General features: G+C 52.7%; 1 protein-coding gene across 1 annotated transcript in view; it reads right to left on the reverse strand.

Moving 5' to 3' along the window:
* The window catches only part of LOC147094579 (coiled-coil domain-containing protein 42-like), a 12,344-nt gene extending 2,035 nt beyond the window's left edge, over positions 1–10,309 (reverse strand). The window contains exons 1-3 of the mRNA XM_085973934.1: positions 10,111–10,309; positions 9,236–9,457; positions 5,412–5,570 (exon numbers count right to left, since the gene is read on the reverse strand). Of these exons, the coding sequence (XP_085830060.1) occupies positions 5,412–5,570; positions 9,236–9,457; positions 10,111–10,293 (564 nt within the window). The 5' untranslated portion in view covers positions 10,294–10,309. The remainder of the gene's footprint in view (positions 1–5,411; positions 5,571–9,235; positions 9,458–10,110) is intronic.
* Positions 10,310–12,500: the final 2,191 nt, after the last annotated feature.

Genomic DNA, 12,500 nt, shown 5'->3' on the forward strand with positions numbered 1-12,500 from the left:
AGGAGGGAGAGAGAAAACAGGGAACTACAGACCGGTTAGCCTAACATCAGTAGTAGGGAAAATGCTAGAGTCTATTATAAAGGATGTGATAACAGAACACTTAGAAAATATCAACGGGATCAGACAAAGTCAACATGGATTTAACAAAGGGAAATCGTGTTTGACAAACCTACTGGAGTTTTTTGAGGATGCAACTGGTAGAATAGATAAGGGGGAACCAGTGGATGTGGTGTATTTGGACTTTCAGGTAAGGTCTTCGATAAGGTCCCACATAAGAGGTTAGTGTGCAAAATTAAAGCACATGTGATTGGAGGTAATATCCTGGCATGGATTGAAAATTGGTTAACAGACAGGAAACAGAGAGTTGGAATAAATGGGCCTTTTTCGGGGTGGCAGGCGGTGACTAGTGGGGTACCGCAGGGATCAGTGCTCGGGCCAGCAAAGAGCGATCCAGCCTAATCCCACATCCCAGCTCTTGGTCCTTAGCCCTGCAGGTTACAGCATCCCAAGTGCCCCCTGGTTTTTGACCCCTCTGCTAAGGGAAATAGGTCCTTTCTATCCACTTTATCTAGGCCCCTCATAATTTATACACCTCAATAAGGTCTCTCCTCAGCCTCCTCTGTTCCAAGGAAAACAGACCCAGCCTATCCAGTCTTTCCTCATAGCTAAGATTCTCTACACCCGGTAACATCCTTGTAAATCTCCTCTGTACCCTCTCTAGTGCAATCACATCTTTCCTGTAATGTGGTGACCAGAACTGCACGCAGTACTCTAGCCGAGGCCTAACTAGTGTTTTATACAAAATAACAACAGAAAATGCTGGAAAAACTCAGCAGGCCAGGCAACATCCGTGGAGAGAAATTAAGAGTCGACGTTTCGGGTCGAAACCCTTTTTCAAAACTGGAAAGGAAATAAAATAGATCGAAGGCAGGGCTGGGAGAGAACAAAAGAAGTAAAAGAAACAATAAGAGGTATTCAAAACCAGACGAGATGGTGATAGGACAGTGGAGACAAAAGACGGATCCAGATTAGGTGTGAAGTGTGCTGGCAGGATGGGAGACAGCTGCCATGTGGGAGAGAGAAAAAAAAGGAAGGGGGGGGGGGAGGGAAGATCCAAAACAAAGGGGTGGAAAAAAAATATAAGTAAAAATGTAATAGGGGCCGAGGTTATGATCTGAAATTGTTGAACTCGATATTGAGTCCGGAAGGCTGCAGACTGCCTAATCGGAAGCTGAGGTGCTGTTCCTCGAGTTTACGTTGTACTAGTGTTTTATACAGTTGAAGCATAACCCCCTGCTCTTGTATTCTATGCCACGGTTAATAAAGGCAAGTATTCCCTATGCCTTCTTAACCGCCTTATCTACCTGGCCTGCTACATTTAGGGATCTGTGGACATGCACTCCAAGGTCCCTTTGTTCCTCTACACTACTCAGTGTCCTACCATTTAATGTGTATTCCCTTTCCTTGTTAGCCCTCCCCAAATGCATTACCTCGCACTTCTCCGGATTGAATTCCATTTGCCACTGTTCTGCCCAACTGTCCAATTTATTGATATCTTCCTGCAATCTACAGCTTCCTTCTTCAGTATCAACCACACAGCCGATTTTAATATCATCTGCAAACTTCTTAATCATACCCCCTATATTTAAGTCAAGATCATTGATAAATACCACAAAAAGAGAGAGAGGAGAGAGAGAGAGAGAGAAATAGAGATGGGGAGAGAGAGAGAGAGACAGAGAGATTCTATATATAAACCCCCCGAACCCCTCGATTAGATTGCAGCCTGTAACTCACTCCCGGGTACCTGTTATCTGTATATAAACCCCCCGAACCCCTCGATTAGATTCCAGCCTGTAACTCACTCCTGTGTATCTGTTATTCTCTATATAAACCCCCCCGAACCCCTCGATTAGATTCCAGCCTGTAACTCACTCCCGGGTATCGGTTATTCTATATATAAACCCCCCGAACCCCTCGATCAGATTCCAGCCTGTAACTCACTCCCGGGTATCTGTTATTCTATATATAAACCCCCCGAACCCCTCGATTAGATTCCAGCCTGTAACTCACTCCCGGGTATCTGTTATTCTATATATAAACCCCCCGAACCCCTCGATCAGATTCCAGCCTGTAACTCACTCCCGGGTATCTGTTATTCTATATATAAACCCCCCGAACCCCTCGATTAGATTCCAGCCTGTAACTCACTCCCGGGTATCTGTTATTCTATATATAAACCCCCCGAACCCCTCGATTAGATACCAGCCTGTAACTCACTCCCGGGTATCTGTTATTCTATATATAAACCCCCCGAACCCCTCGATCAGATTCCAGCCTGTAACTCACTCCTGTGTATCTGTTATTCTCTATATAAACACCCCCGAACCCCTCGGTTAGATTCCAGCCTGTAACTCACTCCCGGGTATCTGTTATTCAATATATAAACCCCCCGAACCCCTCGATTAGATTCCAGCCTGTAACTCACTCCCGGGTATCTGTTATTCTATATAAACACCTCGAACCCCTCGATTAGATTCCAGCCTGTAACTCACTCCCGGGTATCTGTTATTCTATATATAAACCCCCCCGAACCCTTCGATTAGGTTCCAGCCTGTAACTCACTCCCGGGTATCTGTTATTCTATATAAACACCTCGAACCCCTCGATTAGATTCCAGCCTATAACTCACTCCCGGGTATCTGTTATTCTATATAAACACCTCGAACCCCTCGATTAGATTCCAGCCTGTAACTCACTCCCGGGTATCTGTTATTCTATATATAAACCCCGCCGAACCCCTCGTTTAGATTCCAGCCTGTAACTCACTCCCGGGTATCCGTGATTCTATATATAAACCCCCCGAACCCCCCGATTAGATTCCAGCCTGTAACTCACTCCCGGGTATCCGTTATTCTATATATAAACACCCCCAAACCCCTCGATTAGATTCCAGCCTGTAACTCACTCCCGGGTATCTGTTATTCTATATATAAACCCCTCGAACCCCTCGATTAGATTCCAGCCTGTAACTCACTCCTGGGTATCTGTTATTCTATATATAACCCCCTCGATTAGATTCCAGCCTGTAACTCACTCCCGTGTATCTGTTATTCTATATATAAACCCCTCGAACCACTCGATTAGATTCCAGCCTGTAACTCACTCCAGGGTATCTGTTATTCTATATATAAACCCCTCGAACCACTCGATTAGATTCCAGCCTGTAACTCACTCCAGGGTATCTGTTCTTCTATATATAAACCTCCCCGAACCCCTCAATTAGATTCCAGCCTGTAACTCACTCCCGGGTATCTGTTATTCTATATATAAACCCCCCCGAACCGCTCGATTAGATTCCAGCCTGTAACTCACTCCCAGGTATCTGTTATTCTATATATAAACCCACTGAACCCCTCGATTAGATTCCAACCTGTAACTCACTCCCGGGTATCTGTTATTCTATATATAAACCCTCCGAACCCCTCGATTAGATTCCAGCCTGTAACTCACTCCCGGGTATCCGTTATTCTATATATAAACCCCTCGATTAGATTCCAACCTGTAACTCACTCCCGGGTATCCGTTATTCTATATATAAACCCCCGAACCCCTCGATTAGATTCCAGTCTGTAACTCACTCCCGGGTATCTGTTACTCTATATATAAACCCCCCGAACCCCTCGATTAGATTCCAGCCTGTAACTCACTCCCGCGTATCCGTTATTCTATATATAAACCCCCCCCAAACCCCTCGATTAGATTCCAGCCTGTAACTCACTCCCGGGTATCTTTTATTCTATATATAAACCCCCCCCAAACCCCTCGATTAGATTCCAGCCTGTAACTCACTCCTGTGTATCTATTATTCTCTATATAAACCCCCCCGAACCCCTCGATTAGATTCCAGCCTGTAACTCACTCCCGGGTATCTGTTATTCTATATATAAACCCCCGAACCTCTCGATTAGATTCCAGCCTGTAACTCACTCCCGGGTATCTGTTATTCTATATATAAACCCACTGAACCCCTCGATTAGATTCCAGCCTGTAACTCACTCCCGGGTATCCGTTATTCTATATATAAACCCCCCGAACCCCTCGATTAGATTCCAGCCTGAAACTCACTCCCGAGTATCTGTTATTCTATATATAAACCCCCTGAACCCCTCGATTAGATTACAGCCTGTAACTCACTCCCGGGTATCTGTTATTCTATATATAAACCCCCCGAACCCCTCGATTAGATACCAGCCTGTAACTCACTCCTGGGTATCTGTTATTCTATATAAACCCCCTGAACCCCTCGATTAGATTCCAGCCTGTAACTCACTCCCGGGTATCTGGTATTTTATATATAAACCCCCCGAACCACTTGATTAGATTCCAGCCTGTAACTCACTCCCGGGTATCTGTTATTCTATATATAAACCCCCCGAACCCCTCGATTAGATTCCAGCCTGTAACTCAGTCCCGGGTATCTGTTATTCTATATATAAACCCCCCCGAACCGCTCGATTAGATTCCAGCCTGTAACTCACTCCCGGGTATCTGTTATTCTATATATAAACCCCCGAACCCCTCGATTAGATTCCAGCCTGTAACTCACTGCTGGGTATCTGTTATTCTATATATAAACCCACTCGATTAGATTCCAGCCTATAACTCAGTCCCGGGTATCTGTTATTCTATATATAAACCCCCCCGAACCCCTTGATTAGATACCAGCCTGTAACTCACTCCCGGGTATCTGTTATTCTATATATAAACCCCCCGAACCCCTCGATTAGATTCCAGCCTGTAACTCACTCCCGGGTATCTGTTATTCTATATATAAACCCCCGAACCCCTCGATTAGATTCCAGCCTGTAACTCACTCCCGGGTATCTGTTATTCTATAAATAAACCCCCCGAACCCCTCGATTAGATTCCAGCCTGTAACTCACTCCCGGGTATCTGTTATTCTATATATAAACCCCCCGAACCCCTCGATTAGATTCCAGCCTGTAACTCACTCCCGGGTATCTGTTATTCTATATATAAACCCCCCGAACCCCTCGATTAGATTCCAGCCTGTAACTCACTCCCGGGTATCTGTGATTCTATATATAAACCCCCCGAACCCCTCGATTAGATTCCAGCCTGTAACTCACTCCCGGGTATCTGTTATTCTATATATAAACCCCCCGAACTCCTCGATTAGATTCCAGCCTGTAACTCAGTCCCGGGTATCTGTTATTCTATATATAAACCCCCCGAACCCCTCGATTAGATTCCAGCCTGTAACTCACTCCCGGGTATCTGTTATTCTACATATAAACCCCCCGAACCCCTCGATTAGATTCCAGCCTGTACCTCACTCCTGGGTATTTGTTATTCTATATACATCCTGCTCTTCCCCACCCACCCCACACCTTCTCCAACTGCTTGACGGTGTCATCCATCGATATGGTGGGTTGCTCATGTAGGTAGTTAACTACCATATAGTACAGGTTGAGCGTGGCCATTTTCACTGTCCCCAGTAGCAGGGTCTTCCTCGCGGCCGTGTTCTGGATGTGCGTCCATGTCGCGTCCTGCGGAGAGAGGCAGAAGGAAGGAAGGTCAACGCAGGGGCTCCACGTTGGAGGCGAGGCCCAGGCTTCGACTCGGGCCTTTGGTTTACTGCCCGATCGCAGCCTGGCTGGGCCCGTTGCCGGCGGCGACTGGCTAGGCCTCGAAGCCTTCCCCCTTCGGGCTCAGCGGCGATGAGCCGGCCGGGCACGTCTAAACGGACGGGGGCCATCGCTCGCAAAGTTAGGCCCAGGCTTCAACCCCGGCCTAGCTTATTTCTCCCCGCCTCCCCCAGGTGACTGGCTAGGCCTCAAAGCCTTCCCTCAGGCTGAGCGTCGACAAATCGGTCGGGCCGATGGAAGCCGAGAGGCGCGGCAAAGGCTCTCGGTCGCAAAGCAAGGCCTAGGCTGCGTCCCCAGGCCTAGGCTGTGCAGGCCCATCTTGGCCAAAGCCCCAACTGGCTGGGCCCCGGAGCCTCCCTCAGACCCAGGAGATGCTCTCCGTCATCAAGCTGAGGCCCAGGCTCTGCTTTGAAAGGCGGCCTTGTTGAGACAGATATCTTGGGAAAGGCGGAGGGGTGGCGGATATTGTGAGAAACACGGAGGATAAATCGTATGTGCATCAGATGTAGAGGGGAGATAAGGGGAGGGGAGAGGGAGAGAGGAGGGGAGAGGGAGAGGGGGGGGAACGTGATGAGGAGGTGGAGGAATGAGGAGAGGAGGGATGAAGGGAGGGATGAGGAGGGGAGGGAGGGATGAGGAGGGAAGGAGGGATCGATGGATGGATGGGTGAGGAGGAAAGGAGAGAGGGATATGGATGGAGTGAGGAGGAGGGGATGGAGGGAGGGATGAGGAGGGAGGGAGGGAGCGATGAGTAGGGAGGGACAGAGGGATGAGGAGGGGAGGGGGGGATGGAGGGATGAGGAGGGAAGGATGGAGGAAAGGAGGGAAGGATGGAGGAAGGGAGGGAGGGAGGGATGGATGGAGGGAGGGAGGGAGGGAGGGGTGGAGGGATGGACGGAGTGATGGATGGAGGGATGGAGGGAGGGTTTGATGGATGGAGGGAGTGATGGATGGAGGATGGAGGGAGGGTTGGAGGGAGGGATGGGTGGATGGAGCGAGGGAGGGATGGATGGAGGCAGGGACGGATGGAGGGATGAGGAGCGAGGGATGGACAGAGGGAGGGATGGATGGAGGGAGGGATGGAGGGAGGGAGGGAGGAGGAGCGAGGGATGGATGCAGAGAGGGAGGGAGTGATGGATGGAGGGATGGACAGAGGGAGGGACGAGGAGCAAGGTCCGGAGGGAGGGATGGAAGGAGGGAGAGATGGAGGGAGCGAGGGACGGAGGGAGGAGGAGGAGCGAGGTCCAGAGGGAGGGATGGACGAGGAGTGAGGGATGGACAGAGGGAGGGATGGACAGAGGGAGGGATGGAGGGAGGGAGGAGGAGGGAGGGATGGAGGGAGAGAGGGAGGGAGTGATGGATGGATGGATGGACGGAGGGAGGGATGGACAGAGGGAGGGACGAGGAGCGAGGTCCGGAGGGAGGGATGGAAGGAGGGAGGGATGGACGGAGGGAGGGATGGACGGAGGGAGGGAGGGATGGAGGGAGGGACGGCGGGAGGGAGGAGGAGGAGCGAGGTCCGGAGGGAGGGATGGACGAGGAGTGAGGGATGGACAGAGGGAGGGGTGGATGGAGTGAGGGACGGATGGAGTGAGGGACGGAGGAGCGAGGTCCGGTGGGAGGGACGGAGGAAGGGAGTGATGGATGGAGGCAGGGACGGCGGGAGGGACGAGGAGCGAGGGATGGACGGAGGGAAGGAGTGATGGATGGACGGATCGACGGAGGAGGGACGAGGAGCGAGGGATAGACAGAGGGAGGAATGGACGGAGGGAGGGATGGACGGAGGGAGGGATGGACGGAGGGAGGGATGGACGGAGGGAGGGATGGACGGAGGGAGGGATGGACGGAGGGAGGGATGGACGGAGGGAGGGATGGACGGAGGGAGGGGTGGACGGAGGGAGGGGTGGACGGAGGGAGGGATGGACGGAGGGAGGGATGGACGGAGGGAGGGATGGACGGAGGGAGGGATGGAGGAAGGGAGGGATGGAGGAAGGGAGGGATGGAGGAAGGGAGGGATGGAGGAAGGGAGGGATGGAGGAAGGGAGGGATGGAGGGAGGGAGGGATGGAGGGAGGGATGTGGAGCGAGGGATAGACGGAGGGAGGAATGGACGGAGGGAGGGATAGACAGAGGGAGGGCTGGACGGAGGGAGGGATGAGGAACGAGGGGTGGATAGAGGAAGGGACGGAGGGAGGGAGGAGGAGCGAGGTCCGGAGGGAGGGGTGGACGAGGAGTGAGGGACAGAGGCAGCGACGGAGGGAGGGAGGAGGAGCAAGGTCCGGAGGGAGGGGTGGGCGGAGCGATGGACGGAGGGAGGGGTGGACGGAGGGAGGGACGGAGGGAGGGGTGGACGGAGGGAGGGACGGAGGGGTGGACGGAGGTAGGGGTGGACGGAGGGAGGGGTGGACGGAGGGAGGGGTGGACGGAGGGAAGGACGAGTTGCTAGGGACGGAGGGAGGGGTGGACGGAGGGAGGGACGGACGGAGGGAGGCATAGAGGGACGGAGGGAGGGACGGATGGAGGGACAAGGGAGGCATGGACGGAGGGAGGGGGGACGGAGGGAGGGGGGACGGACAGAGGGAGGGAGGGAGGGATGGAGGGACGGACGGAGGGACGGACGGAGGGAGGGACAGACGGAGGGACGGAGGGACGGACAGAGGGGGGGATGGAGGGATGGAGGGAGGGAGGGATGGAGGGATGGACGGAGGGAGGGATGGACGGAGGGATGGACGGAGGGAGGGACGGAGGGAGGGATGGACAGAGGGAGGGATGGAGGGATGGAGGGAGGGAGGAATGGAGGGAGGGAGGGGCAGACGGAGGGAGGGATGGACGGAGGGATGGACGGAGGGAGGGACGGACAGAGGGAGGGATGGAGGGATGGACGGAGGGAGGGATGGACGGAGGGAGGGATGGACGGAGGGATGGACGGAGGGAGGGATGGACGGAGGGATGGACGGAGGGAGGGACGGAGGGAGGGATGGACGGAGGGAGGGACGGACAGAGGGAGGGACGGACAGAGGGAGGGATGGAGGGATGGAGGGACGGACAGAGGGATGGAGGGACGGACGGAGGGACGGACAGAGGGAGGGATGGAGGGATGGAGGGACGGACAGAGGGACGGACAGAGGGAGGGATGGAGGGACGGACGGAGGGAGGGACAGACGGACAGAGGGAGGGACGGACGGACGGAGGGACGAAGGGACGGAAGGAGGGAGGGAGGGAGGGACAGAGGGAGGGAGGGAGGGACGGACGGAGGGAGGGAGGGACAGAGGGACGGACAGAGGGACGGACGGAGGGAGGGACGGACGGAGGGAGGGACGGACAGAGGGAGGGAGTGAGGGAGGGATGGAGGGAGGGAGTGACAGAGGGATGGAGGGAGGGACGAGGAGTGAGGGAGGGAGGGATGGACGGAGGGAGGGACGAGGAGTGAGGGAGGGATGGACGGAGGGAGGGAGTGAGGGAGGGACGGAGGGAGGGAGTGAGGGAGGTCCAGAGGGATTGTCGAGCAGCGAGGGAGGGATAGACGGAGGGATTGTCGAGCAGTGGGCCCCCCCGCCCATCACGCACCCACTTGAAGCCCAGGCTCTGGGCCGTGTCGAGCCGGGCCTGCAGCTCGGCCAGGTGATTGTTGAAGTAGAGCAGCTCGTCGTTCTTGTCGTCCATGAACTTGCTCAGCTGTTTCTTCTTGCGCTTCAGCTCCTCGTGGCTGTCCTGGATAACCCGCAGCAGGGCGTCCCGTGTCGAGGTCAGGGTCTGGTAGCGGCTGGTCACTTCGTGAAGCTCCTGGAACTGGCAGAGTGGGGGGGGAGAAAGGAGATCAGAGGTCAAAGGCGAGAGGGGCCAGAGGGCAGGGCAGGGGAGAGGGGAGAGGTGAGAGGGCGGGGGAGAGCTGAGAGGGCAGGGGAGAGGTGAGAGGGCAGGGGAGAGGTGAGAGGTGAGAGGGCAGGGCAGGGGAGAGGTGAGAGGGCAGGGGAGAGGCGAGAGGGCAGGGGACAGGGTGAGAGGTGGGAGGGCAGGGAGAGAGGTGAGAGGGCAGGGGAGAGGTGAGAGGTGAGAGGGCAGGAGAGAGGTGAGAGGGCAGGGGAGAGGTGAGAGGGCAGGGGAGAGGTGAGAGGGCAGGGGAGAGGTGAGAGGGCAGTGGAGAGGTGAGAAGTGAGAGGGCAGGGGAGAGGTGAGAGGGCAGGGGAGAGGTGAGAGGGCAGGGGAGAGGTGAGATTTGAGAGGGCAGGGGAGAGGTGAGAGGTGAGAGGGCAGGGGAGAGGTGAGAGGGCAGGGGAGAGGTGAGAGGGCAGGTGAGAGGTGAGAGGGCAGGGGAGAGGTGAGAGGGCAGGGGAGAGGTGAGAGGTGAGAGTGCAGGGCAGGGGAGAGGTGAGAGGGCAGGGGCGAGGCGAGAGGTGAGAGGGCAGGGGAGAGGCGAGAGGTGAAAGGGCAGCCTAGCCTACCAGGTTGGAGGATTGCACGACCTGCTCGGCGAATTTTCGGTAGATGGAGTAAAGCTCGAGCCGACGGCTTAGATCCTGCCGCAGGTGGCTCAGGTGCTTGATCTCGGTCTGGAGCTGGAGCAGGTCCCGCTGTTTCTGCACCCGCAGCTGGCTCTCAGTGTCGGCCTTCATCAGAGCCCGCATCCGCTTCTTGTCATTGTCCTGGGAGAGAGAGAGAGAGGGGGAGGGAGAGAGAGAGAGAGGGAGAGGGAGACAGAGAGAGAGAGAGACAGAGAGAGAGAGAGAGGGGGAGGGAGCGAGAGAGAGAGAGAGGGAAAGGGAGACAGAGAGACAGGAAGAGAGAGGGGGAGAGAGAGAGAGAGAGAGGGAGAGAGAGAGGGGGAGAGAGACAGAGAGAGAGAGAGAGAGAGAGAGGGGTAGAGGGGTAGAGGGGTAGAGGGAGAGAGAGACAGAGAGGGGGAGAGGGAGAGGGGGAGAGAGAGGGGAGGGGAGAGAGAGAGGGGAGAGAGAGAGAGAGAGAGGGGGAGAGAGAGAGATTGTTATGTTCATTAATAAATAGACATTCTTATTATGAACACAGCTAGCTTTTGCTAGTTACTTTATTGAGCACATGTGGACTGGTACAGTATCTGTAGAGGCTTCCATCTTGACTGCTGCCTTGTGGGTAGCCTAGTGCCTCATGGGTAATGTAGTCTTAATATATATACAGCTGGGTAGTGTAGTCTTATACATACAGCTATATACAGCTCTACACAGCTCTACGGCTCCACCTAGTGTCCACTATAGAATGACATGTTATTGATCGTTACATCCCCCTTTCTTTGAGGTTTAACAAAATCAATATCAATCAACTTTCAAGAAAACAATAAAGATAATATCAGTAACACTTTTGTTAGTGCTCTATAAACATAAACATTTTCAAAACAGTCAACACATTTTCAAAGCTTTACATTGTACTCAAAGATTAAGTCTATCAGGCTCTTTTACTTCACGTGTGGATCTTCTCAACACGGGTAAGTCTGATGTGTCTTCATGAGATTGTTCTGGCGGTGAATGACAAGATGCAGTTGCGGCATTGTCATCGATCTGCTCTTGTATAGATCGAGGTCTCCTTGCGATCTTTGCTTGGAGAGGGTTTCAGTGTTTCCTTCACTCTTCATGCCATAACTCTCAATGTAGTCAATGCACTCTCGAAAAACTGCTGGCAGCTGGATCCCATCATACAGCATAGTCCTCTCAGCAGCCTCGGCTAATGGAACACCAAAGATTGGCCTGAGGGAAGAAGGAGTATCCACCGGAACTGCTTCCTGCTCTGGTGCAGGCTTCTTCTTTTTCTTTTTCTCTTTCCACTGCTTAACAACATCTGCTGCGGTTATATCTTTGGACTTTTTCTCCTTGTGTTTTTCCTCTTTGTGCTTTTCTTTGACCTTAAAGTCTTTTTCTTTCTTCTTGGAGAAACTAGGCTTTTTGAAGACATGGGTACCCTTTGGCCTTTTCATCCTTGATGGGCTCTCTGCTTCATCGCCTGAGTCATCTGGTCTGCTTATGGCACAGTTTATACGGTAGACTCTCTTGACCAGTTCTAAGTCTTCACAAGCTTTGTCACCTAGTATCGAATCAAGTCTTTCAGCCACAACAGAAAACATGACATGATGCACTTTGTCTTTGACTGTCACTTTAAGTCTGCATACACCTAAGCTATCTATTTTCTGTCCATTATAGCTCTTCAGTAGTACTGACTTTTTCTGTATTTTGGGCTTTTCTTTCATATTTTTTATGTCACTCATACTGATTAAGTTTGCTTTTGCCCCAGTGTCTAGTTTCAAGGTAACTAATGCTCCATTTATCTGCAGTGGGATCATCCATTTGTCCACTTTTACTGCATTAACTTTATGTTCAGCATTGTCCATTTCTGAGGGCTGCACATTTTCTGTATCTTTTTTGATATCGTCACATGACACCATTCCTACAAAAAATGTCTCACTTAAATCAGTGTCCTCAATTACATTAACTTGTTGCCCTTTCGTCGTTTTTACTTTTGAAAAGCATTGTTTGGCAAAGTGATTCTTTCCATTACACTTTGTGCACATTTTTCCAAACGCTGGGCATTGTCTTAACTGGTGTTTGTAACCACAGCGTTTACAATTAAAAATTTCATCCTCCGATTGCTTTTCATTTCTGTTCTGCTCATGTTTCTTCCCCTTATAGGACACAGCACCGACAGCAGCATTATCACTCATTACAATCGCATCATTATTGATTTCACTGAAAGTCTGCGTGTGCTTTCGAGCTAGCTCGCTGGCTTGGCATATTTTCACCGCATTTTCCAAATTTAGTTCGGTTTCTCTCAACAGACGTTCCCTGACTTTTTTATCATGAATACCAAACAC

The sequence above is a fragment of the Somniosus microcephalus genome, unplaced genomic scaffold, assembly GCF_052327205.1.
Source record: "Somniosus microcephalus isolate GS21.2 unplaced genomic scaffold, FLI_Smic_1.0 unresolved_chr1, whole genome shotgun sequence".
NCBI lineage: Eukaryota > Metazoa > Chordata > Chondrichthyes > Squaliformes > Somniosidae > Somniosus > Somniosus microcephalus.